Source organism: Carcharodon carcharias, chromosome 14 (genome assembly GCF_017639515.1).
Source record: "Carcharodon carcharias isolate sCarCar2 chromosome 14, sCarCar2.pri, whole genome shotgun sequence".
In the NCBI taxonomy this organism is placed as follows: Eukaryota; Metazoa; Chordata; class Chondrichthyes; order Lamniformes; family Lamnidae; genus Carcharodon; species Carcharodon carcharias.
The window spans coordinates 12,648,960-12,675,980 of record NC_054480.1 but is presented as its reverse complement, the minus strand read 5'-3'; the positions used below and the strand labels follow the sequence as shown (position 1 = coordinate 12,675,980).

At 44.8% G+C, this 27,021-nt stretch overlaps 1 protein-coding gene across 1 annotated transcript; it reads left to right on the top strand.

The window, feature by feature from the left end:
• rem1 (RAS (RAD and GEM)-like GTP-binding 1) lies at positions 1 to 27,021 on the top strand. The gene is made up of 5 exons (XM_041204696.1): positions 1 to 123; positions 3,844 to 4,220; positions 15,683 to 15,759; positions 17,932 to 18,136; positions 25,991 to 27,021. The coding sequence occupies exons 2-5, from the start codon at positions 3,854 to 3,856 to the stop codon at positions 26,266 to 26,268; spliced, it is 927 nt and encodes a 308-aa protein (XP_041060630.1). The 5' UTR covers positions 1 to 123; positions 3,844 to 3,853; the 3' UTR covers positions 26,269 to 27,021.

Below are 27,021 nucleotides of genomic sequence, written 5' to 3'. Positions count from 1 at the left end.
CTCAGACCCAAGGGTGAGGGAGCAGAGATGGTGCTGAGACAGCGGGGATAATACCGAGCGTGGGCTGAAAACGCTACACCGAGAGACTCCGACTAAAAGCAAACGGAATAGAAGCCCTGGGCTGTAAGTACCGACTCTCCAAACTTGGCAAGCACCGCGTGCAGAATTTTCCATTCTCTGCACAGCCCAAACCGTTTCGGCACTAAACGTTATCCATGAATGCATGAAACATTTAACGATTATCAGCAGTAATGTGGGGGCGAGGTCGAAATGTGAGTGTGATGTACAGACAGGGCTTTTTCTCTTCTCTTCTCTTCTCTCTCGCTCCCTCTCGGTAGCATTGAGGGATTGGCTAACTTTTCCCACCTTTGCTGCCTTTGCTCAGTTTTTAATATCAGGGCAGTCAAGAGGTATGAGGGGGGGGTGGGAAGTGGGAGTGGGGTGGGGGGTGGTGCTGGGGGGGGGGTGGTTAGATTCTCACACTGGATGTGAGAGCAAGGCTTCAAACATATCCCTTTTCACATTCCTTTAACGATATTGGCGCAGGCTTGACAGAAACTAGTCGGGTTTCAAGAGTGAAACTTCTTTTAAAAGAAAAATATTTGGGTGCAACTTTTTTCCACAGAAGGTTAAGGGGTGGCGTGCAGCTTTTTTTTTTGTTCGTTCTGGTTACGGGCGCTGGACAGATGCTTGCAATTCTGCTGCAGGTAAATGTCAGTCGTGGTCAAGAGCGTTGCTGCTCGTTGTGTTTGTTTTTAACTCGATGTGAAACTGGGGATGGAGTCACCATGGGAGATGGTGACACCCGAGAATCGCCGGCTCGGGGCGTAACATGTTAACACGTCCAGCTTGTTAGCAGAGAAATGAATTATTAAAATTCTGTCGCTCAGTGTCTGATGTGGCGCTTTTATTTCAAGAGTCCAGCGATGCCAAAAGCGACAACAAAAGCAGCAGCCTGCCTTTTTTTTTGTTTAAGCGGGACATGTTCTTTAAACAGCCGAGAGGTTATGAGATGCGGGCGGGACTGGCGTTTTTGAAGCGGGGTATATCTGAGACCAGGTAACTCAACGGGCGGATGAGGGGTTTCCAGTGAATGCAATTAACTCCGATTTTTCCGAAGGCGTTCAGTGAAGTTCCACACGTGAGACTTCTAACGTCTGAGACCATGGGCATTTTGGGGTGGAAATTGAAACGAAGATTGCGAATTGGATTGGCAGTTGGAAACGGGGGCTGGTCATTAATGGGGAAACCTGTGTTTTAAGGGGGTGGGGTGAGTTTAGTAACTGTGGTCTCAATGACCTTTGAGCCCCCCGTCATTTAACCTACAGGCAACTTTAAGTGCTTCTCATAACAGAAAATTTGCTAGTGACCCCCAATTCATAGAAGTTCATTGGCATTAACGGGAAATGAAACAAAATAAGCAGGTAGAGAATGGCAAATATGTTATATTGAATGTAATGTAATAAATATTGAACAGCAATTTTGAAATGCAGTTACATAATAAACAACTGCCCATTGGTGAAGGTGAAAAGGAAGGCTCTGTGTGTGTGATCATTGCCTGTTCAGTCAGTGAACAGAGAACAGCCAATTCAATACTTTTTGAAGTGTAGTCGCTGTTGCAAGAAAATTAGGTGGGAAAAGCCAGAATGGTTTCAGGGCTGTGAAGAGAGTCTCTCAGAGCAACATTCATCATTGAAAATAAGATTGGCAATTGATTTGGGTTCAATCAGCCTATTTAATTTGGACTGTGAGGATAGAACTAATGACACTGTACAGAATATTAACCTGAAGCTCGGACACAAATGAGCAAGGTTTTTCTTCCAGATGAAGTGTGTAATCATTTGCTCACCCATCACCCCTTTGCTCGCTGAACTACACCGGCTCCTGGTCCAGCAATGCCTCAGTTTTAAAATTCTCATCCTCGGTGTTCAAATCCCCCCCATGGCCTCAGCCCCACCCTATCTCTGTATCTTGCTCCAAACTCTCCAAATTCACTGCGCTCCTCCAATTTTGGCCTCTTGCATATCTTCAAGTTTCATTACTCCACCATTAGCTGCCTGGGCCCCAAGCTTGGGAATTCCCTCCCTAAACCTCTCCACGTCTCCATTTCTCTCTGCACCTTTAAGAATCTCCTTAAAACCTACCCCTTTAACCAAGCTTTTGGTGCCGTGTCACATTTTGTTTAATAATATTCCTGCGAAGTTTCTTGGAATATTTTAATCAGAAGTAAAATGCATGTTGTGGCTGTTCTTGCTGAACTGCCATTCAGTAACTGCAATGCTGATCATATCGTTTGAAAATGGCTGGATTAATCAGGATAGTAGAAAACTGCAGCCACACTAGGGCAGCCTTTTATGTTCAGTTTGGGTGGCAAGGGACGCTTAACCCAAAGGGAGATCATTCAAGGCACAATTCCCTAGGTCCAAAACGCTGTGCCTTCTCTATCAGTCAAGCCACTTACGCTTAGGAGTGCAGACAACAATAGGAACCTTTTAGCCAGCTGCACTGGTTTAATATGGAAAAGTGAGACAATTAGACTTTCTGACTGAATGGTTTTCTTGCACTTGGCAGTAGCACCCTCTGTTCTGAGTTGGTTTTGGGTTCAAGTCCCACTCCAGAGACTTGAACACATAGTCCAGTCTGACACTCCAGTGCAGTACTGAGGGAGTGCAGCACTGTGGAAGGTGCCATCTATTGGATAAGACGTTAAACCTCTTAAAAGATGCCATGGTGCGATTTCAAGGAAGAGCAGCAAAGTTAACCCCACTGTCCTGGCCAATATTTATCCATCAATTAACATCACTAAACACAGATTATCACATTGCTGTGTGTGGAAGCTTGCTTTACACAAATTGGTTGCCATGTTTCCTACTTTACAGCAGTGACTATACTTCAAAGAGTACTTAATTGGCTGTAAAACACTTTGGCATGTCCTGTGGTCATGGAGGGCACTATATAAATGCAAGCCTTCTTTTCTCTGTTCTGAGACTTGAGTGTGGGACAATAGGAACTGACCACCCCATCCTAGACTGTCTGAAACAGATCGGATTGCAATGGAATGGAAGTGTACTTCAGCATCTTGGGAGAAGACAGTGGTATAGTAGTAATGTCACTGGGCTAATGCCCAGGAAACATGGGTTCAAATCTCACCACAGCAGCTGGTTAGATTGAAATTCAGTTAATAAAATCTGGAATTGAAAGCTATTTTCAGTAATGGTGACCATGAAAGTATCATCGATTGTCATAAAACTCAACTGGTTCACTAACTACTGTTGTTGAGGGAAAGAAACCTGCTGTCCTTATCTGGCCTGGCCTACATGTGACTCCAAGGTGGTTGACTCTTAAGTGCCCTCTGAAATGGCCTAGCAAACTATTTCAAGGGCAGTTAGGGGATGGGCAACAAATGCTGACCTTGCCAGTGACACCCACATCCCACAAAAGAACAAGGAAAAAAATAAACAGCATATGAGTAATTTGAAATGTTAAAGGTGATTTGGGGCATACTGCCCTGGAAGTTCTCCACCACTGAGGGCATTCCTCACCCCACGTCTGGGTTTGTTGATAGGAGATTGATGGCTGTGATTAGTCAACAACTCCATTATCATTGCACAACCAGGATGGTAGAAGGTGAATTAAATGGGCCTTGATCTTTTTCGTCTAGAAACTCCTCCTCAGAGACAAGAAGTGGAAATTGAAGAGAGGGCTGATGACCAGATTAAACATTGAAAGTTGGTTTGGAAATGACAGCGTTTAATAGTAGAAATTCTTCTTGTGAGGAGACAGTTAAGCACTGATGCTACTGATCAGATCTCCTATTTTCTCCTCCTGTCTTTATTGCTCCAGCTCCGCTGACATGACTCTGAACACCCAGAGGAGTGATGGCCATGCAACCCTGCAGAGACGTGCTAGCTCTCCAGTGCCCTCGACTCACCATCACCCACATCCTCGCGCCCACCCTGTCCGCAGCCTCACCACGGAGAGGGAGCTGCTGGCCTACCCTGCCCAGAGGCAAAGACCCGACTTTGGCCAACTGGTTTCGTACCAGCCCACGGAGAGGGAGCGTGGCAGCTGGTCATCGGACTCGGCAGAATCCGACGCCTCCAGTGACTCCGGTTGCGGACTCTTCCGGGTTCTGCTGCTTGGCGACTCCGGAGTGGGAAAGTCCAGCCTGACCAATATCTTTGCAGGGAACCAAGATGCACATGGCGAGCACTCAGGAGGTAAGAAAGGAGCATAGGGGAAAGGGCAGGCCATTCGGCCCCTCAAATGCACATGGGAACAGAAGAGGGCTGCTCAGCCCCTCAAACCTTTTGTACCATTCTATTAGATCAGAGCTTATCTGCATCAACTCCATTTCCTTATCTGTGTTCCATACCTCTATATCTTTCACCAACAACATTCTAGCGATACAAAATGAAATACTGCAGGTGCTGGAAGTTTGAAATTATGACAGAACATGCTGGAAATATTCAGCTGGCCTTGGCAGCATCTGTGGAGAGAGAAACAGGTGAGCTATTTTAACTATTTCTCTCTCCACAGATCTGCTGAAAAAAATCTGTTTGAAAATTTGAATTGATTCCGGCCTCAATGGCCTGTTAGAGGAGGGAATTCCAGATTTTCTCGACACGTTGTGTGAATGAAGTGCTTCCTGATGTCATCCCTGAACAACCTGGTCCTGATTTTAAGGCAAGGTCCCCTTGACCTGGGCTCTCCTGCCCCCAGTGGAAATAGTCTCTCACCATCGACTCATTCGAATCTCTTTACCTTTTAGGAGAACATTCCTTGCTCTTTTGTACCCGAGGGAATACAAGTCTGGTCTATGCAAACGACTCTCTTAATTTAATCCTTTAAGCCTTTGGTATCCTTCTGGTGAATCTGTGGGTGTACGTACTCCATAACCAATATATCCTTCCTGAGGTGCAGTGCCCTGAACTGGAGATATTAAATGATAGGTTGAAGGATCATAGTTAGGAGAACAAAAAAAAGAGAGGCTATAACAGTGAACAGAAAGAGGGGTAAACATTTAACAAGGAAACTTGGAATATTGAAAATGAAGCTAGCCAGTAGGATATGGTAGGCTACTGGTTGTGTTACTGTGCTAGTAATCTAGAGTCCTGGACTAATGATCAGGAAACCAGAGTTTAAATCCAGTTTCATTCATTTAGGAGGATGGTGGTGTAGTGGTAACATTAGTAATCCAGAGGCACCAGGCTAATGTGCTGGGGACATGGGTTCAAATCCCACCATGGCAGCTGGTGTAATTTAAATTCAATTAATAAAGTCTGGAGCTGAAAGCTAATCTCAGGAATGGCTGAATGGTCAATTGTCATAGAAATCCATCTGGTTCACTCATGCCCTTTAGGGAAGGAAATCCCCCATCCTTACCTGGTCTGGCCTAGCCAGCCAACTCAAGCAACGACAGTTAGGGATGGGCAATAAATGCTGGCCTTGTCAATCTTGCCCATGTCCTGTGAACAAATGGAAAAAAAAGTACAAGAAGCACATGAAATGGGAAAGTAAGAAACAAGAAATAGGAGCAGGGATAGACCACATGGCCCATTGAACCTCCTCCGTCATTCATTATGATCATGGCTGTTCTTGGGCTTTAACTCCATTTTCCCACCCGCTTTCTGTAATCCCTTGATTCCCTGAGACACGAAAAATCTCTCTATCCCAGCCTTAAACGTATTCAAAAATTAAACATCCACAATCCTCTGGGGTGTAGAATTCCAAAGTTTCACAAGCTTTTGATTGAAGTAATTTCTCCTCATCTCAGTCCTAAATGATCGGCCCCTCATCCTGAGACTGTGCCCCCCGTGTTTTAGATTCCCCGACCAACGGAAACAATCTCTCAGCATCCACCCTGTCAAACCCCTTCAGAATCTTATATGTTTCAATGTGATCACCTCTCATTTTTCTAAGCTCTGTATAACATAGGCCCAATTTACTCGGCCTCCCATCTTAGGACAACCCCCTCAACCCAGGGGCTAATTTAGCAGACCTTAGCTGTATCGCTTCCAGTGCAAGTATATCCTTGCCAAAACTGCTCACACTATTCCAGATGTGGTCTCACCAAGGCCTTGCACAACTGTAGCAAAAAGATGGCTAACCATAATGAGATACGGAGACAGGGAGCGAGAAATAATGAACCACATAAGAGGTGGAATTTTATAAATCATTGGTCAGGCCTCAGCTGGAGTATTGTGGACAATTCTGGGCACCACACTCTTGGAAAGATGTAAAGACCTTAGAAAGGGTACAGAGGAGATTTAAAAGGATGTTAGCAGGGATGAGGGACTTCAGTTAAGAGGAGAGGTTGGAAAAGTTCAGATTGTTCTCCTTGGGGTGACCTCATAAAGGTTTTCAAGATGAGAGATTTTTGATTGAGGAAGTAGGGGAAAGCTATTCTCTCTGGCTAGTGGGTCAGTAATTAAAGATCAAGGGCCAGGATTTTACGGCCCTACCGCAACATGTTTCCCTCCGGTGGATGCAGCGACCCATTTGAATCTCCATTTCAGTTCGATGGGACCGTGATATCCCACCAGGTGGGAGGGAACTAGAGGAGAGATAAGGAGAAACATTTTCACTGAACGTTGTCAGGATTTTGAACATGCTACCTGAAAGGCTGGTAGAAGCAGATTCCATAAGTAATAATAAAGGGGAGCTGGGAAGGAGTTGAGGATGAGGATATTACAGGGTTGAGAACAAAAGGTGAGGACCTGGGACTAAGCACAATAGCTCTTCCAAAGAGCCAGCACAGTCCCAATGGATCGAATGGCCTCTTTCTGTGCTGTAATTTTCTATGATTCAAAATAAAATACACACTAGTGAAAGTTCATTACTTCTGCTTGTGTTTACGTTTCACCTATCAAATTGGAAAATACTCCCAATTTTACATTAGCCTCATCCAACACATGAAGAAATCTACAGTCATAGAATTTCTTTAATGATATTCACCTCACTCTCTGAGCAGCTGCAACATGTGACTGATTAAGTGGTACAATGACAGAGAACTTAAGCAAAAGAAATACCCAATGAAAATTTTGTAAACACCATTTTATCGACCAGAACCATTTTTCAATAGTTTCCTCACAGGAACATAGGAACAGGAAAAAGCCATTCAGCCCCTCAAACTAGTCCTTCCATTCAATTCGATCACTGACCTGTATCTTAACTCCATTTACCTGTCAGGCTAATGCATCCCTCAATACCCTCACCTAACAAAAATCTATCAATCTCAGTTTGAAATTTTCAGTTGATCCCCCCGCTTCAACAGCCCTTTGGGAGAGAGAGTTCCAGACTTTCACCATCCATTGTGTGAAGAAATGCTTCCTGACATCAGTCTAACTCTAATTTTAAGGTTATGCCTCCTTTGTTCTTGACTCTCCCTACTGGAGAAAATGGTTTCCCTCTATCTAGCCTATCAAATCCTTTTTTCATTTGAGGCACTTCAAGGGACTACAAAGCCTCATCTGTGCAACCTGCCCTCATTATTTAACCAATTCCGAGTGCCAACCCATTCTCTGCCTCATAGCTCAGATAATTCAGATTAGCTTGTGGCTAACAGATGCACTACAAGTCCACGTACATTTGAGAACATGAACAAAATGCTACTCCAGCTGATAGTTCCAATTGACCTGACTCCCAGTGAGAACCCACTCCAAACTGGTTCCTGGTGGCTTTCCTAACTTGTCCTTATTGTGTAAATGACCTTGCATAGTGTTACCACTAGATGACCCCTGATGGGGATAAACACATTGTAGTAATCACCCTCCAAGGTCCTTACTTGCGTTAGGAACATAGGGACAGAAGTGGACCATATAGCCCATCAAGCCTGTTCCTCAATTATCTCTCTAGCAGTCCCTCAAAGTGAGGAGGACACTTAGAGCCCGTGGCAAGAGCTTGTGCTCGGAGTCTTTTACTGCGGGGAGGCTGTTGTGTTGCAACTACCACACAGGTCTGGCTGACCAGGAAACTTTCCCTCTTATACCACCTGCCAGGTTGACAATAAATCTTCTTGGCAATGCCACAAGTACACCTTCCACAGTCATCACGTCCTGGGGTGGGACTCAAACCCTGAGCTTCTGGCTTAGAGGTAGGAACGCTACCCATTGCACCACAAGATCTCCTGTTCCTTGATTCAATGAGATCATAGCTGAACTGCAGCCTAACTCCATAATACCCACCTTTGCTCCATATCCCTTAATACTTAATACCGTTGGGTAACAATCTCAGATTGTTGACCTAACATAAACTACCATTTGCGGAAAAGAGCCCCAAACTTTTACCAACCCTTGCATCTGGAAGTATCTCCTAATTTCGCTCCTGTATTTTTAGCTATGTCCCATAGTTCAAGACTATCCAACCAGTGGAAATAGTTTTCCTCTCTCCCAACCCAATGTTATGATGTGGCAGGTGGTATTTGGCTGACCAAATCCACAAGGGAAACTTGGCCATGCTATCACGGCGGTTTTGCAATTGTATTTATTATGAGAAGATTTGTGTAGTGAATTCAGAAGTAAATGAGTCCACTAACAACTTTAGAGATTTTAAAAATTAAATTAAATCATTTATTAACAAAAGAAAATAATTCAAACACATACATAAGATTACAGTTACTTGATATTGTAACAAATCTCAAAATTCCTAATTAACCTGACTCCCAACTACACACCCGCTTTAAGGCAACTGTCCAGAATAGATTTTAAATTTAAATAGGCAATCCAGCAAGGGTACCACAGCACCCACTCAACAGTGGAATTCCAAAGGCCTTTTTAGCACAACTTTCGTTGCTGGAGCAGCACTTCTTCTTCAGAGTGGCTAGAGGCTTTTTTCAAGGCTGTTTCACCCAGTTACCTTTCAAGATTTTACATGGCCACCCCTACATAGCCATCCATCCTTCTTCATAAATGTTTCTCTCTCTTTAATGTGTAAAATCTCATTGTTCTACATGTCTTTGGAAATTTACTTTTCCCATAATATAAAAACCTTTCATGTCATCATTATGGTCAGTGCTTTTGGGAAAAATAAACATATAGCTTTGCCTCACTTATCTTGTTAGTTGTAAACATTACACCTCCCCTTTGAAAATCAAACAACCCTTTCACTTATCTAAAAATGCAAATATCATTCACACCCTATCTTTGGGACCTTCATCCTAGCTTATCCATCTCCATTTCAAATTCCAGTTCATACCTAACTCTTTTGATAATTTCAATCTTGTAGTCTAAGCATCTCTAGTCTAATTAAATCAGTCACTCAGACAGAACCACCCACACTCACACCCATAAGCCTACAATAATATTATGAAAAATATGATAGTTCTGTGATACTTATCAGTTCCCCTCCATATCTTGAAAATTTCAATTAAATTGCACATTAATCTTCTAATTTCCAGAGTATACAGCCCTAGATTGTGAAATCTCTCCTCATAATTTAACCCTCAGAGCCTAGATGTCGTTCCAAACTCCCTCCAAGGCCAATATATCCCTCCTAAGGTGTGGGCCCAGAACTGCTCACAGCCTAACCAGGGTCTTGTATAGCTGTAACTTGGCTTCTAGCCTCTTATATTCTAGCTGTTTTTTATTATTCTTTGACAGGAAGATTCTCAAGGGCGGAAGTAAAAGCATTTAATTATTACCGCACACAGGTTGATGTTTATTCAGCCACCTACAGCAGCCTCGGATCAATGAAACTCAAACAGCCAGTCCCAAGCCAGTGAAACTGTCACTGGTAAACCTGACCCAACCAAACATAACGCCAATCGACAATCCACTAGCCATCGGGAAAGACCGAAACAGGCTGGGGCTCTTTTCTCTTAGAAAAAGAACAGACTGAGGGATGACCTGAGAGAAGCCTTTAAAATTATGAAGGGATTTGTTATGCCAGGCACAGAGAAATTTAAAAAAAAAGAAAATGCTGGAAATACTCAGAGGCCAGAATCCGCCCCGCTAGCCGATGAGTAAAATGATGCCGGGCGTGCGTCCCGATGTCACCACGCATCATTCTGATCTTCGGTTCAGCGGGTACCGGAATCGGCCGCTCGCCGGCCGAACTGTCAAAGGCCTGTTAAGGCCATTGACTACGTAATTAAAACGATTTTCAGGGCTGCCCGTCCAACCATAAGGTTGGCGGTGGTCGGGGGTGGGGTGGGGGGTGGGGGGGTGGTGGGGGGGCGGTGGCGGGGTGGGGGTTGGGGGGTGGGGGGGCCGGCAGGCGAAGAGCCCCAGGCAGCCTTCGCATTTCTCATGAAACCTCATCCACGGGCGGGATGAGTGTTCGTGAAGGGTTTATAAATGAAATTAAAAATTTTATTAAAATTCATAGGCACTGTCACATGAGGGGACATGTCTGAATAACTTTTTTCATTCTTTTTAAAAAAATTTTCATAATCAAATTAATCTCCCTGAGGCAGCTCTGTGCCTCAGATTAAGGCCCCGACTCTCTGTCCTCCCCCTGCCTGCACAGGTAGCGCTGAGCGCTTCCGGGTGTGTGTCACGCTGGGCAGGCCTTAATTGGCCCGCCCACGTAAAATAGCGGTGCGCAGCCGATCGCAATCGGCGATCAGCTCCACGCCCGACCAGCGGGGAGAAAATTCTCCCCAGAGAAACAGAGTTAACATTTCAGGTCAGTAACCTTTCACCACAACCCCTTTCACCAGGTTATTGACCTGAAATGTTAACGCTGTTTCTCTCTCCACACCCGCTGCCTGAACTTCTGAGCCATTCCAGCATTTTCTGTTTTTATTGAAACTTTCCAGCATGTGCAGTATTTCACTTTTGTAAACGCTGAGAAGGTGTTTCCACTTGTGAGGGAGACCAGAACTAGGAGGCCATAAATGTAAAGTCGTCACCAATAAATCCAACATGGAATTTAGGAGAAACCTCTTTACCCAGAGAGTTTTTAGGATGTGGGAACTCACTACTACAGGGAGTGGTATAGATACCATAGATGCATTTAAGGGGAAACTAGGTGAACGCATGAGGGTGATTGGAATAGAAGGTGAGGTGACGTTGGTGGGAAGAGACTCGTATGGAGCATTAACACCAGCTGATAAGGCTGTTTCTGTAATTCTATGCAATATAAGAACCATCACCAGTACCAAGTATTGCACAGAGAAAGCCAGAGTAGAGGAAGCAGCTAGACACGAGCCGATGAACAAGATGGACATACAGCTCATGACTGTCTAGGTGGTAAATTTGAAATATGCTGAAAAATTCAACCTTCAGCATTCCTGAAAATTCCTGAATATAGGCAAGGACTACCTCAGCCAGGCCACCATTCTTCATGTGAGTCGAGCCATTGAGGAGTCACAGATGAGCCAGATGCTGCCAAAAGTGTGTACGTACATAGGTAGATTATTAAATATGCACACCTGGAAATGGGTAAGGACAGGGTCGGGCTCAGTGTGATTCCCCCCTTGGCCGGAAAGCCCACTCAATGGCTAGAATCACAGATGTAAAGTACCTTCATATAACCTTACGTGGTGAGGTACCGCTGAGCAGCCAACGCCCAAGTAACTGCATCTCCGACATGTTTCGGGGAGAGAAGGGATTCCTACCTAAGTGCGCAGACTCTAAAAAAAAAAATCCGAAACAGATCGAGAGACAGCTAGCAATGCAACAACGGCAACACGTTACAATTATACCATCTTTAACGTTGAAAAATAAAATCCCAAAGCATTTCATGGTGGCATAATTAAATAATGGTCACCGAGGTAATGAAGGAGATGACCAGGGCGGATGTTGAGCAAGCGTCCAGTGGGTTTTAAGAAGGATCGTGAAGGAGGAGAGGGAGGTGGAGAAGCCAAGAGGTTTGAGGGAGGGAAGCCCAGAATGTGGGAGCATTAGCAGCTGAAGGCACAGCCAGCAATGGTTGGGGCAGAGGAAGGGGAGAGCGAGATTTTTTTTAAAAATTGAGATAGAAGCTGGGAGAAATAACACAGTGGGAGAGCTTTACTTGACTACATACTTCACGAAATCTGCTGTTGCTTTTCTTGGTACAAAAGGTCAGGGCTTGCTTTGAACTCGAGGCTGCAGGAAAACTGAAACTGGGACCAACCAGGCAATTAATAACTACTGAGGCCCATTTCCAGCCTAATTTCAGGCTGGAGTTATGGAAAATGTTTGAATGCATTAGCTTAACATTTGACAGAGGATGCATTCTGTATTAACATGACCTACCATTAGACAGTCCACAGGGAAATTTAGAATTCGAACAATGTGCTTCTTTGTGTTCAACACAAATAATTCTGCTGTTTGGAAAGTAACTGGTTTAGAGATTTGGTTCCTAATGAATCAATTAAAAGTAAAACTCTGGAGATATCAGAAATGTTGATTTTTCTCAATAAAATGTATGGCTGATTATTCCTTTTTGAGGGCATTCTAAAAGCCAGAAAGATAGAATTGGAAAAGGGCAGTTTGCTCTAATCCAACAAGACAAGTCAAGCTTCCAATGAAAACCCTGCCTTATAGCTTAGATCATAGAGCCATTGAATGATAGAATGGTACAGCACAGAAGGAGGCCATTTGGTCCATCGTGCTTATGCTGACTCTTTGAAAGAGCGACCTAATTAGTCACATTCTCCTGCTCCTTCCCCACAGCCCTGTATTTCTTCTTGCTTCAAGTATTTATCAATCCCCTTTTCAAAGTTATTATTTAATCTGTTTCCATCACCCTTTCAGCCAGTGCGTTCCAGATCACAACAACTTGCAGTTTAAGAAGGAAAGTGTTTTCTTATGGCACTCTGGTTCCTTTGCCAATCACCTTAAAGATTTTTTTAAAATTCCTTTATGGGATGTGGGCTTCGCTGGCTGGGCCAGCATTTATTGCCCATCCCTAAATGCCCTTGAGAAGGTAGTGGTGAGCTGCCTTCTTGAACCACTGCAGTCTATGTGGTGTAGGTACACCCACAGTGCTGTTAGGGAGGGAGTTCCAGGATTTTGACCCAGCGACAGTGAAGGAACGGCGATATATTTCCAAGTCAGGATGGTGAGTGGCTTAGAGGGAACCTTGCAGGTGGAGGTGTTCCCATGTATCTGCTGCCCTTGGCAGTAGTTCATGGATTTGGAAGGTGCCGTCTGAGGAGCCTTGGTGAGTTCCTGCAGTGCATCTTGTAGACGGTACACGCTGCTGCTACTGTGCGTCGGTGGTGGAGAGAGTGAATGTTTGTGGATGGGAGATAATAAAGCTCAGAAGGGATTTTGAAGTTGCAATAGGGCAGGCACTAGTCAGTAAGACACTGGTTTGAACCCAGCTAGGTTTGAGCGTTCAGTGTGAAATAAATTTGGCTGGTGGTAACCCAAGATCTGCAATTCGCTCCCTAAACCTTTTGGCTTCTCCAACTCTCTCCCTTTAAGATGCTGTTTAAACCCATCTCTTTGACCAAGCTTTTGGTCACCTAGTTTGGTTGGGTGTCAAGTGTTGCTTGATAATTGCTCTGTGAAGCGCCTTGGGTCACTTTAGTAGTTTAAAGGTGTTAGATAAATGCAACTTGTTGTTGTTGATATCAGTGGGCATAAATGCACAAGGCAAAACCATCCCTTATTTGCAAGTTTCGTGTTGTGCCACTTCTCGAAGGTGTTGTAATTGTTGGAGGCACAGCCAAGTTCAGACACTGTGGGCTGGATTTTTGCAGGGCCAGGAACACTCCGTGAACTTTTAAAAATAGCGACTGGGATCCAGCTGCAGATGTCCAATAAACCCAATTTGACTTTGGATTGACATGAAGGCTTTCAGGAGCCATGGGGAGGCAGGGCAGGTGGACGGCGGATAAAGGGGTGGTGTGAAGGTGAGAGGGCTCAACAGCTTTGGAAACAACTTGGGGCGCAGTTCCAGAACCGAGTCGGGCCTTCCAACCAGCCCTCCTCAGCACTTGCCCATCCCCATGGCCGCCTACGCTTTCTTCGGGGGTTGGTGAGCACAACTCAATCCTGTTGCTGCTTCCCCAGAGCGAAAATCACATGTTTCAGACTACTTATTACCGAGGCAGGTCAAGAGAGTCAGAAAATTTCCTGACTCGAGTTACCTGCCTCAGTTGTGAAAATCCAGCGCGGTCAGAGAGGAGACTGTTAAATTGGCCATGAACTGGGATTTGATTTGATTGAATGACTTGGCTTTGCATGCCTGGGCTGGGAGCGGATAATTCACATGGTTGCTGTTTGGGATAACCTGGATGTATCTTTAGCACTGTTAAAAATATTTCTGAGCTCATCAGTGGGACTTGTGTTTGCGCTACAAATGGAAGGTTCTTTTCTGTCTCTGGAATCCAGCTGACACTATTTCAGGTCAAATACAACATTCTAAGATGCAACTTAGAACTCCTTACGTTCCGCTCCAACAAGTCAGTCGGGGGTGGGGGGGAGTTATCCACTCCTGCCTTCCATTTGGTTTCCCTTAAAGAACTTGCAAATAAGGGATGGTTTTGCATTTATGCCTCCTGATACCACCAGCGACAACTTGCATTTATATAGCACCTTTAGCCATTAAGCGTCCCAATTTGGAAAATGTTAACATTTGTGAGATATAGGTATCCAGAACTCATCTGTCCACCAGTTGAATTCATTTAAAATAAAAAGGTTTAACAGTGGAAATAAGATGTAAACTCATCCATGCTTTTCAATTGTTAATTTCACATTTCAGTTTCACTCGATTTCATCTTTCATCCATAAAGTTAAAACCTCCCAAGGAAAACTAAACACTAAAACCTTGTGCAGACAGCAAGTGGATTACAATAGTAAGACATGTAAAATGCAGTAATAGAAAGAAATATTTGCATTTATATAGTGCATTTCATGACGTCGGAATGTCCCAAACTCCTTCATGTCCAATTAAGTGCTTTTTGAAGTACTGTTGTTTGTAGAAAATGCAGCAGCCAATGTTAGGAACAGCAAGATGACAATGTGATAATGATCAGACCATCAGTTTCTTTTTAGTGATGTTGGTTGAGGGATAAATGTTGCATAGGGCACAAGGGAGGACTCCCCTGCTTTTCTTCAAAATAACGCTATGGGATTTTTTAAACTTCTGTGAGAGGGCAGCCAGGGCCTTGATTTAATATTTCGTTAGGAAGCCAGCACCTCCAGTGAAGCAGCACCCCTACACTATTGCATTGAAGAATCAGCGTAGATTTTGTACTAAAGTCTCTGGAGTGGGACTTGAAGACACAATTTCTAGCTCAGATGTGGTAGTGCTACCAGCTGAGCCATGGTTGAGCCACAGTGCCTCTAATCTTGAGGCACTGGAACATTTTCTCAACCGCCGATACCACGGCTGGATCTAAGTTAGAGTTGCCAACTCTTGCTGAACACTGATTTCTCGGGGTTTCAGTACGTAACTGCCACCAACCGGCCCAGCCCCACGCTCTCACCATTGACAGCGCAACACTAATTTCTTCCCCCTGTTCTGGGAAGTAAACAGCACCCCCTGCCGTTTGTCCACACCCCAATACCTTGGTGGTCTCCAAAACCAAGTGGTCATGGTGACACGGTGTCGAGCCTGTAGACTCTGTACATGTGCAAACGTTAGGGGATATTTTTGAAGCAGTGAGAGACAGGAACTGAGTAAGGAGGTGACCGCAGGATTGCAAGACTCACTGTTTCTTTCATCTACAGGGAAAATTACACTTCTTTTCCACAATGTTGCCCCCATAGCCTTCATTATGTGTGTTGCTCCTTTGTTTCAGAGGATACGTATGAACGAACTTTAACCGTTGATGGAGAAGATACAACCTTATTAGTAATGGATACGTGGGGAACTGAGGTAACATCATTTGCTTTTTTTATGCACTTATGGGATGTGGGCATCGCTGCCTAGCCCATCCCTAATTGCCCTTGAGAAGGTGACGGTGGAACATCTCGAACCGCTGCAGTCCCCGTGGTGTAGGTACACCCACACTGCTGTTGGGGTGGGAGTTCCAGGATTTTGACCCAGCGACAGTGAAGGAACGGCGATTATATATCCAAGTCGGGATGGTGAGTGACTTGGAGGGGAGCCTGCAGGTGGTGGTGTTCCAACGCACCTGCTGACGATTGTCCTTCCAGGACAAATCTAGAGATAGAGGTCGCAGGTTTGGAAGGTGCTGTCCAAGAATTCTTGATGGGTTGCTGCAGTGCATCTTGCGGATGCTGCCACTGTGCGTTGTTGGTAGAGGGAGTGAACGTTTAAGCTGGTGTGTGGGCTGTCGATCAAACAGCCTGCTTTGTCCCGGATGGTGTTGAGCGTCCTGAGTGTAGTTGGAGCTGCACTTATCCAAGCTAGTGGAGAGTTTCACATCACACTCTGGATGTACTTAAAAACACTAAGGGGAGAATTTTTAGCTCGTGGAGCGGCATGTGCCTGACCAGAGTCAGCAGCGCGCCCGCCAACAATTAAAAGGTCTATTAAGGCCATTAAAAAGGTAATTAAAAGAAATTTTTCACTGCCCGTCCAACCTTTTGTTGGACGGGCGGGTGAAAAGGCCAAGCGGCCTTTGCATTTTTTAGGAAACCTCATCCACAGGCGGGATGAGGTTTCCAATAGCAAATAAAAATAAAGTAAAAATTTTTTAAATTAAGAATCACACGCGGGGACATGTTTCATAACATTTTAGAAAGCTTTTTTTTTTATTTTGAAAAATGTCCATCTCCTTGAGGCAGCTCTGTGCCTCAGGGAGATTTTCAAAGGGCGCACCAGCAGACGTGTGCGAAGTTCGCCCTCGGCCTCCCCCACCGACACGGGCAGAGCTGAGCGCTGCAGCTTGCGTTTCATGCTGGGTGGGCCTTAATCGGCCTGCCAGCATGAAATGGCCCCGATCGGCTTCCCAACCACCTCAACCCGAGCCCACCTGACGAGGGAAAAATCCTCCCGAGGGTGGAATATCACACCGACGGGATTTTAAGGTCCGACCAAAGTCAGTGGACTTTTGAATGGCTCACCGCAGCAACAGGGCCGTAAAACTCCACCCAAAGAGATTTCCACCTCCTATTGTTGAGCTCTGTTCTCACCACATCATGTTTGCCCATACGTCACTCTCTGACTAAGCTGGCTTGTTAGTTAACTGCTTTCCAGCCCTCGGTCAATGCCATTTTGAAGCAGCTGAACAGTTGGTGCTCACCGGGACGGGGTAAATTAAGTCACCTTCTTATTTTTTCCCTCTACGTACCTGATAAGTATATTCGCTCGCTGCTTGCACCCCCCACTGATGTCTCAACTCGGGTCAGGAACTCAGATGAGCTAATTCCTTCGATGTTCGTTCGCTACTATGCTCACTTAGGCTCCTGTCTGTACTGTTTTTTAATGCAGCTACTTAAGAGAAGAAATTGGCCAATCATGCCCCTTTTTTGGAGTGAAAAAACAGCATTAGGAGACTTGGGGGTTGGCCACTAATTTCCAACGCTATATCTTGTAGCCAATCTTCACCGGAAGTAGACCAGCTGCCATATTGGACCAGTGGTAACAGGTCCTGAAACAGACCCTTAAGTGTGCTAATCACGGCGTCAACACAGTTAGCTTGAGCTAACCACTGCCAAATTTCTTAGAAAGAAGGCGTAGAAGAAAGTTATTTGGTTACAAATTCCATATCACTGTTACACTGCCAGGAGTGAGTCCCAAATCCTGGGGATGGGTGGTTGTCCACACATGTTCTCAATGCCAACAGAGTCCCTCCCCCACCCCCCACCCCTAGCTTGCAGCATAGGGGTTTTAATCCAGCAGGTGGGGTGAAACTTTATCCACTGGCAGAGAGTCGGTAACCAGAGGGCACAGATTTAAGATAATTGGTGAAAGAACTAGAAGGAGACATTTGTTACACACACAGTGCGTTGTGATCAGGAGTGCAATGCCTGAAAGGGTAGTCGATGCAAATACAACAGTAACTTTCAAAAAGGGAATTGGATAAATTGCCACCACAAATTTTTGAGCAAAGATTTACCGCCTGGTCCTTTCCCTCTTCAGGGGGATGAGCCATGGGTTCAGGATTACTGTATGCAGGTCGGAAATGCCTACATTATCGTCTACTCCATCACTGACCGTACCAGCTTCGAAAGTGCGTCAGAACTTCGCATTCAGCTTCGGAGGATGAGACAAGCTGAAAACATCCCGATCATCTTAGTGGGGAACAAAAGTGACTTGGTTCGATGTCGAGAGGTCTCGGTTGAAGGTAATTTGTACATCCAGTTTGTGCGCACAGAGGCAGAGCAGTAACCAGCACTGAAGAGGTGCTCGCTGCCCTGTCCCACCTCAACTCAACCCATTAGGAAAATCCAAGCAATTCTAGATACATTCATGGTCCAAGCATAATTTGATTAAACTATACATTGTGATTGTACAGCTGCTGTTCCAGTCGGATGGAGTTCTAATGGATCCATTCCATTCCTACTTACTCCCATTTTATGGAATTCTATTTCCATTTACAGCAACAATTTGCATTTATATAGCACCCTTAATGTAGTTAAAATGTCTCAAGCATTAGGATCGCTATCAAACAGAATTTGCCATCGAGCCCCACACACTTGTTCATATTAGGACTGGTGACCAAAAGCGTTGTCAAAGAGGTAGGTTTTAATGATTTTCTAAAAAGAGAGAAAGAGAGCGTTAGCAAGGGAAAGAGGCTTAGGGAGGGAATTCCAGAAGTTAGGGCCCAGGCATCACAGTTCCATCACAAAGTTTTAATTGACTACATTTCTTCCCTACTCACTCCTATTGTATTGATTCCCAGTGGACCCACCCTCGTCACCAAACCCTTCTATTGTTTAAAATTTCGAGTAGGTTGGTTACATTCCCAGACTAGTACGCTGACAGATCTGGACTAACAATCCAGAGAACACACATTCAAATCTTAGCTTGGCAGTTTGAAAATATGAATTTAATTTTGAAGTTGCTGTCAGTAGAATTGACCATGAAGCTGTCAAATTATTGTAAAGACCCAAACCAGTTCACTAATGCTGCCCAGAGGAAGAAAACCTGCCATCCTCAATTGGTCCCACCTATACGCGATTCAGTCTCTCACCAACATGGTTGACATTTAACTAGCCTCCGAAGTGGCCAGACAAGCCACTTGGGTTGAAAAAAAGCCCTTCTTCGCCTCCTCAGGATGTCGATGGGTGGGTATTAAATGCTGGCCTTGCCAGCAACATTGACATGCCAAGGAACAATTTTTATTCGATTTCAGCGACCCCGATCTCCATCTTAAACAAAAGCAAAAACAGAAATACCTGGAAAAACTCAGCAGGTCTGGCAGCATCAGTGGAGAAGAGCACAGTTGACCTTTCGAGTCCTCATGACCCTCCAACAGTTCTGTTGAGGACTCAAAACATCAACTGTGCTCTTCTCCGTCGATGCTGCCGGACCTGCTGAGTTTTTCCAGGTATTTCTGTTTCTGTTTTTGTTTTGGATTTCCAGCATCCTCAGTTCTTTGCTTTTAGCTTCGATCTCCATCTTGTTGTGTTTAACCTCAGTTGGTCAACCACTTTTCCATTCGCAACCACGGCACGAACCAAACACAAAGTTACCCACTAACCACATTCAACCAGTGTCGCCCGTAATAAGGACAGAAAATGCTGGAAAAACTCAGCAGGTCTGGCAGCATCTGTGAAATTCTTCCACAGATGCTGCCAGACCCGCTGAATTTTTCCAGCATTTTCTGTTTTCGTTCCAGATTTCCAGCATCCACAGTGTTTTGCTTTTATTTTAATGTTCCCTCTCAGCCATGCAGCAACCTGAAAGTCCCCGCAAAGGCCACACACAAGTCAGCCCATTTAAGTACCAGGCCTGCACAGCCAGACAAAAAAATTTAAAGGAGCTACGCATCTTAATAACTCCAGTAGAAGAGGGAGTGTTGCACTCAACATATTTTCACCATCAGATGTTCTTTGATATCTGTTAAGTACAATTATGATAGAGTTGCTGGATCAATAATTAAATGGTCACAGCTCTAAGATTTGAAATCCATTGTTTTTTTTACTTCATTTATGGGATGTGGGCATCACTGGCTAGGCCAGCATTTATTGTCCATCCCTAACTGCCCTTGTTCAGAGGGCATTTAAGAGTCAACCGCATTGCTGTGGGTCTGGAGTCACATGTCAGCCCGACCAGGTAAGGACAGCAGATTTCCTTCCCTGAAGGACATTAGTGAACCAGATGGGTTTTTACGACAATCAGCAATAGTTTCATGGTCATCACCAGACCTTTAATTCCAAACTTTTATTAAATTCACGTTTCACCATCTGCCATGGTGGGATTGAAACCTGGGTCCCCAGACCACTATCCTGGGTCTCTACAATGCTAGTTAGTGACAATGCTACTGCCTCCCACCTCTCTTCAGTTTACAGAACTGTTGTTCCAAGCCAAACAGATTTAGACTTTAGTTATCGGTTTACTAATATTTAATTTTGGACATTTCTCACGCTACACGAGAGACTATATATCTACTTGGATATGAGCCAGTAAAAGTTTGATGCTGCTGTTGAAGCCCCTCTGATGCAGGGCACTGAACTTTTTCATTTGTAAGTAACTGGGATGCTCCCTGAACCCCGAATAGATTAAAAATAGATCCCAACTGGGAGGCTTCAAGCCCTTGGCTGCAAACAGAGTGATTGCTCATCTATTGACATCATAAACCAGGAATTTAAACAAAGAATTCTGAGCTCAGCTTTTCCCTCAAACAGCTCAAAATCTTGCAAAGATAAAAAAGGATGATTGAACAAAGAAGATTTATTGCCCTGTCAGAACTTTGGGATTTGAATCGAGAATCAGCCAACTCGATATGCTTTTTTTCTTTAATTTTTCATGGGATGTGGGCATCACTGGCGAGGCCAGAATTTGTTGCCCATCCCTAATTGCCCTCAAACTGAGTGGTTTGCTAGCCCATTTCAGAGGACAATTAAGAATCAACCACATGGCCATGAAACTGGAGTCACATGTAAGGCCAGCTGATTCCCTTCGTGAACCAGATGGATTTTTACAACAATCAATAATAGTTTCACGGTCACCGTTACTGAGACTAGCTTTCAATTCCACATTTTCTTAATTGAATTTATATTCCGCCAGTTGCAATGGCATTGGGTGGGGGGGTGGGGATTTGTACTCCCGGCTCTCAGAGCATAAGCCTGGACATTACCACCAAGCCACCATCATCTCCAATGTCTTCTGCAACTCAGAATCCATCGACCCCACCCTGCCCGAGCTCAAAGTGCCAGGAAACTCAGGATGCATTGACGCAATAAAGCAAGTGATTAACATTTTCAAATCTGTAGGAGGGGAGGATAGGACAACAAGCATTCTCACATTTAGTTCTCCTCCTTCTTGTTCTGAATCTTTTTATTTATTTGTTCATGGGATATGGGCACTGCTGGCAAAGTTGTTGCCCAGTCATGGGTGGTCCAGTTAAAAAATGGTGCATTTGAAATGACAAAGAAAGGTCAGAGAGAATTCAGGACTTCAAAAGTTTTCTTTCACTGTAGCTCCTGTTGCCAACCCAAAAGGTGTCAAGAACAATTGCACATGTGCACTAGGCCCACAGGCGCATGCGCAGGTTCAGAACTGCGCTTTGTAACTTGTGGAAGCGGGGTCTAGTTATAAAGATAATGCACGATAAGCTTTACAGCCATGCCTTTGGAGGCAAGCGGTTGAATTCAATTAATTCAGGCTCTAAACGAAGTAACTTGAATCTTATTGTTAGTCTGTATCAAGCCAACTTGTTTGTTTTAATGCAGGCAGCTGACACTCTGACCCGAATTTCCGCTGCCCACTCAGGAGCGCAGCATCAGGAAAATTCCCAGCTCTGCAAACCTGACTTGGGAGACAGTGCCCCGAACGGTCGGATTTTCATTCCAGGGGACAGGTGCTAACTGGATTCAGGCCTGCTACCGCTGGAAAGAGTTCGGAGGCAGCCACAAGGGCTGACGGATGTGGAGGTGGGCTGGTTAAAAGGCCCGCTTCAGTGCTGTGGGACTTTGTCCCAGTTATTAAAAAAAAAGTAAAACCAGAAACCACCCTCGAGCTCTCACCCTGCACACCCCACTAACCCCCCCACCAAGTCCCATTCATGCCACCTCATGTGCCCCCACCCATCCCTCCCATGGCCTCTCATAGCCTCCATGCCAACTTAGTTCCAAATCATACAAAACTATCACTCCCCATCCCCATGACCCTTTGTAGCCCCTATGCCAAAATGCCAACCCATGTCCCCAACCTACCACCCTTTGCCCTTACACCCACCTTGCTAACTCACTGAGGTATCCACCATGAACAAACATTAGGAGCCATGGTGAGATGGAATAAAATAAAGTTCTAAGTATCTATTATGCACTTCACTATATATATTTTTAAATCTCATTGATGAAAAGCCCATTCAATACATCTGAATCCCTTTGAGTAGTTAATCCCTTATAAAAACAAATGTTTCCTTAAAAAGGCACAAATCTGGAGTGCGATGGAAGACTCTCCATTGGCTGGATGAGTGCGGTTCCAATTACATTTAAGAAGCACAACACCATCTAGGGCAAAGCAGCCCACTTGATCAACACCCCCATCCACCACCTTAAACAGTCACTACCTCCACCACTGATGCACCTTACAGCAGTGTACATTTACTATATGCACTACACAACTCAACAAGCCTCCTTCAAAAGCATATTCCAAACCCACGGCCCCTATCACCTGGAAGGAAAAGGGCAGCAGGTTCATGGGAACACCACCACCTGCAAGTTTTCCTACAAGACCCTCATCATCCTGATTTGAAACTATATTCCTTCACTGTCATAGGTTCAGAATCCTGGATTTCCCTCCCTCCCTAACAGCACTATGGGCGTACCTACACCACATGGATTGCTGCAGTGGTTCAAGAAGATAGCTTACCACCACCTTTTCGAGGCAATTGGGGATGGGCAATAAATCCTAGAGGTGGTGAAAAGTATGAGTGTATTTGACTGATAACTGATCACTTGCTGTAACAAAAGGCTTGGCCTAATTATTAATTATGATTTTTTTTACATTTAATTGGCCTCACTGTGGTAAATTTTGACTTTGTGCAATAATTTGAAACTATTCATTTCAACAGAAGTAAAAATCGTCTGAGAGCTAAAATGGGCGGCTGATTGTCCATCACATGTCTTATACTTTTGCACAGTCAAAATGACCCTCATTGAATGGTATATGGCAGCTTCCTTGCTGTTAGGGACTCCTGATACAATCAGACTCTCTAGATTTTATCGCATTACATTTTCCAGATTATCAGACACTCTCAATGATCACTAGGCTATATAAAGAAGGAACACTGAAGCCCTCATTCAGAAACACTCATTTTCACACTTCTTCTACCTTTATTTCCAGGTGATGTGTCTTACATATCACGACATAAACTTTAAAATACGTAGTGCTTTAACATCATGAAATGGGTCCAGGTGCTTCATAGGCACATTATAAAACAAAATATGCCTAGCCGTATAGGGAGATATTAGATCTGATGACCAAAAGCTTGGTCAAAAAGGTAGATTTTAAGGGGTGTCTCAATGGAAGAAAGCAAGTTAGAGAGCTGTAGGGAGGCTATCCTAGGGCTTAGGGCCCAGGCAGATGAAGACACAGGCACCAATGGTGGAGCGATTAAAATCCAGATTGTACAAGAGGCTAGAATTAGAGGAGTACAGATATATAGGATGGATGTGGTGTCGGTAAATCTGACCTCATCTCCTCAGGAGATCTTCCCTTCACAGTTTCCAACCTCGGACAGCCCGCTTCAACCTCCTTCCCAAAATCCACAAACAGGACTGTCCCGGTAGACCGATCATGTCAGCTTGTTCCTGCCTCACGGAACTCATTTCTTCCTATCTTGACTCCATTCTCTCTCCCCTCGTCCAGTCTCTTACCACCAACATTCATGATTCCTCTAATGCCCTACGTCATATCAACCAGTTTCCTGGTCCTAACTACCTCCTCTTCACCATGGACGTCCAATCCTTCTACACCTCCATCCCCACCAGGAGTGCCTGAGAGTTCTCCGCTTCTTCCTTGAACAGAGGCCCGAACAATCCCCATCCACCACCGGTCTTCTCTGCCTGGCTGAACTTGTCCCTCTCACTGAACAATTTCTCCTTCAACTTGTCTCACTTCTTCCAAATAAAAGGTGTGGCTATGAGCACCTGTATGAGCCCCAGTTATGCCTGTCTTTTTGTGGGGTATGTGGAACATTCCTTGTTCCAGTCCTACTCCGGCCGCCTCCCACAACTCTTTTTCCGATACATCGATAACCATTTCGGTGCCACTTCATGTTCTCGCCTGGACCTGGAAAAATTGATCAATTTTGCTTCCAATTTCCACCCCTCTGTCATCTTCACATGGTCCATCTCTGACACTTCCCTTCCCTTCCTTGACCTCTCTGCCTCCATTTCTGATGGTAGACTGTCCAACAATATTCATTGCCTTCATCGGATCCCACAGCTACCTCAGCTACAGCTCCTCACACCCTGATTCCTGAAAGGACTCCATCCCATTCCCTCAGTTCCTTTGCCTCTGTCACATCTGTTCTAATGATGCTACTTCCCAAAATGGCACTTCTGACATGTCCTCCTTTTTCCTTAACCGAGGTTTCCTCCCTCAACCATGTCCAACCCATCTCCCACAACTCCGCCCTCACCCCTTCCCCTCCCTCCCAGAACCATGATAGGGTCCCCCTTGTCCTCACTTTCCACCCCACCGCCTCTACATTCAAAGGATAATCCTCCGCCAACTCCAGCATGATGCTCCACCAAACACGTCTTCCCCTCACCCACCCCTGTCAGCATTCCATAGGGCTAGTTCCCTCTGGGACACCCTGGTCCACTCCTCCATTACTCCCAACTCTTCATCCCCTTTCCCATGGCACCTCCCCATGCAATCACAGAAGGCGTAACACCTGCCCGTTTACCTCCACCCTCCTCACCGTCCAAGGTCCCAAACAATCCTTTCAGGTGAAGCAGTGTTTCACTTGCACCTACTTTAATTTGGTCTACTGTATTCGCTGCTCCCAATTCAGTCTCCGCTATATAGAGGAGACTAAATACAGACTGGGTGACTGCTTTGTGGAACACCTTCATTCAGTCTGCAAGCATTACCCAGACCTCCCTGTTACTTGCCATTTCAACACACCACCCTGCTCTCATGCCCACATGTCTGTCCTTGGTCTGCTGCAATGTTCCAGTGAAGCTCAACGCAAACTGGAGGAACAGCAACTCATCTTCCGATTAGGGACTTTACAGCCTTCCGGACTGAATATTGAGTTCGACAACTTCAAACCATGAATTCTTGCCTCCATCTTTACCCCCTTTTTAATGCATTTTTTTTTGTTTTATTCTTTTACTTGTTTCTTCATTTTTTAATCCTTTTTCCCCAACCCCCTTTCTGCCCACAGGGCTTTCTGTCTCTAGTTTCTATGTTGTACTTTCACAGAGGACTGACCCTTGTTCTACTATTAACCCCTTCTGCCACTATCAGCACCTTCTTTGCTCTTTACCACTACCATTAACACTCCCCTTGTCTTGTGCCCATGACATCTTTGTCAATCTCTCCTTAGTTGTCACCTATCCCTGATCTTTTAACTTGCCCCAGCTGCTCCACCCCCTCTTAAACAATATAAAATCTATCTCATTTCTACTTCTCTTCAGCTCTGTAGAAGAGTCGTATGCACTCGAAGCACTCAGTTTAGAAATGGTGGAGGAGTTGAAAGAGGCAGTGGTGAGATAGAATTGGGTGTGGTCAGCATCCAAATCCCACTACACTCACTGACTGGGATACAAACAGGTGGCCTTGAATATTGCGCTCAACACAACACATCTTTGAAAAAAGAAACCAACATTAGCTCCTCTGATCCCACATTCTTGTTAGGCAAGGGAATCAAAGGTTATGGGGGGAAATGGGAAAGTGGAATTTGAAACACCAGCCATGCTCTTATTGAATGGCGGAGAGACTCGAGGGGCCGAAGGGCCTACTTTTGATCCAATTTCTCATGTTCTTCTGTTCTTATTTCTATGTTCTGTTTCAGAGGGCCGGGCGTGTGCTGTAGTCTTCGACTGCAAGTTCATCGAGACCTCCGCTACTCTACATCACAACGTGAAGGAACTTTTTGAAGGCATCGTGCGGCAGATCCGGCTGAGGAAGGACAGCCAGGAAGATAATGAGAGGAGGAGGGCCAGCCACAAGAGAAGGGAAAGTATCACAAAAAGAGCGCGTCGGTTTCTGGACAAGTTTGTTGCAAAAAGCAACAAGAAGATGGCCTTAAGAGTCAAGTCAAAGTCCTGTCATGACCTTTCAGTGTTGTAAATATACAAAAGTCCTCACAAACCAGCCAATGGTGGGGGACAGGAATTACGATTGACTATTGACGTCAGGATAAAGTTCCTAATCTGGCATCTCTCATCAGTGACCCATGTGACCAAGTGGCTTAACACCAATGAAGAAAATATGACTTGCTAAATAAAGACAGCTGAATCTTTGAGACATGTGACCACAAGGATGGGTTTCTGCAACATATTCATGAACCTGCTCCATATTAAAACAGAGAAAAATTCACCAATGTCATGTATGCGATCTGAACCAAACAGAAAATGGCATATTTTCACTTTTGGAAGGAATTCTGCTGATTCGTGCTTGGACAAACGAGGCTTTGACCTCCTTCATTTTTTGGCTGCAGAAGATATTTTCTTGTTATTTCCTTTCGTGGGATATTTTGTTCGCCTTCTGCTTAAGCCCATGACTGCTCAATACAAGTCTGAACCTTGAAGACAAATGAGACCTAAACCTTACTACCTTTTGGTGTGATCAATGTCTTCGCACTTGATACCAAAGACTAAAACCCAAGTTGATGTATCTTTATATCTGCAGTGTTTACATATGGTCAGATATATGAGGGGTTTTTTTGTTGGGGGGTTGGAGGTAAAGTGGGCATTAGGGATGTTATAAGATCTGTAATAAGTTTAGATCTAATTTAGATAACAGTCGTTTGGTAGAATAGAACTTGATATGCTGAAAAAAGAGACTTGTCGAAGCTTTCCATCTTGCACTCATCAAGATGCT

Coding starts and splice junctions, on each gene's coding strand:
- rem1 (XM_041204696.1), top strand. CDS start 3,854: ATGACTCTGAACACCCAGAGGAGTGATGGCCATGCAACCCTGCAGAGA. Junction 15,760..17,931: donor TGGATACGTGGGGAACTGAG/GTAACATCATTT, acceptor TTCCCTCTTCAG/GGGGATGAGCCATGGGTTCA. Junction 18,137..25,990: donor TCGAGAGGTCTCGGTTGAAG/GTAATTTGTACA, acceptor GTTCTGTTTCAG/AGGGCCGGGCGTGTGCTGTA.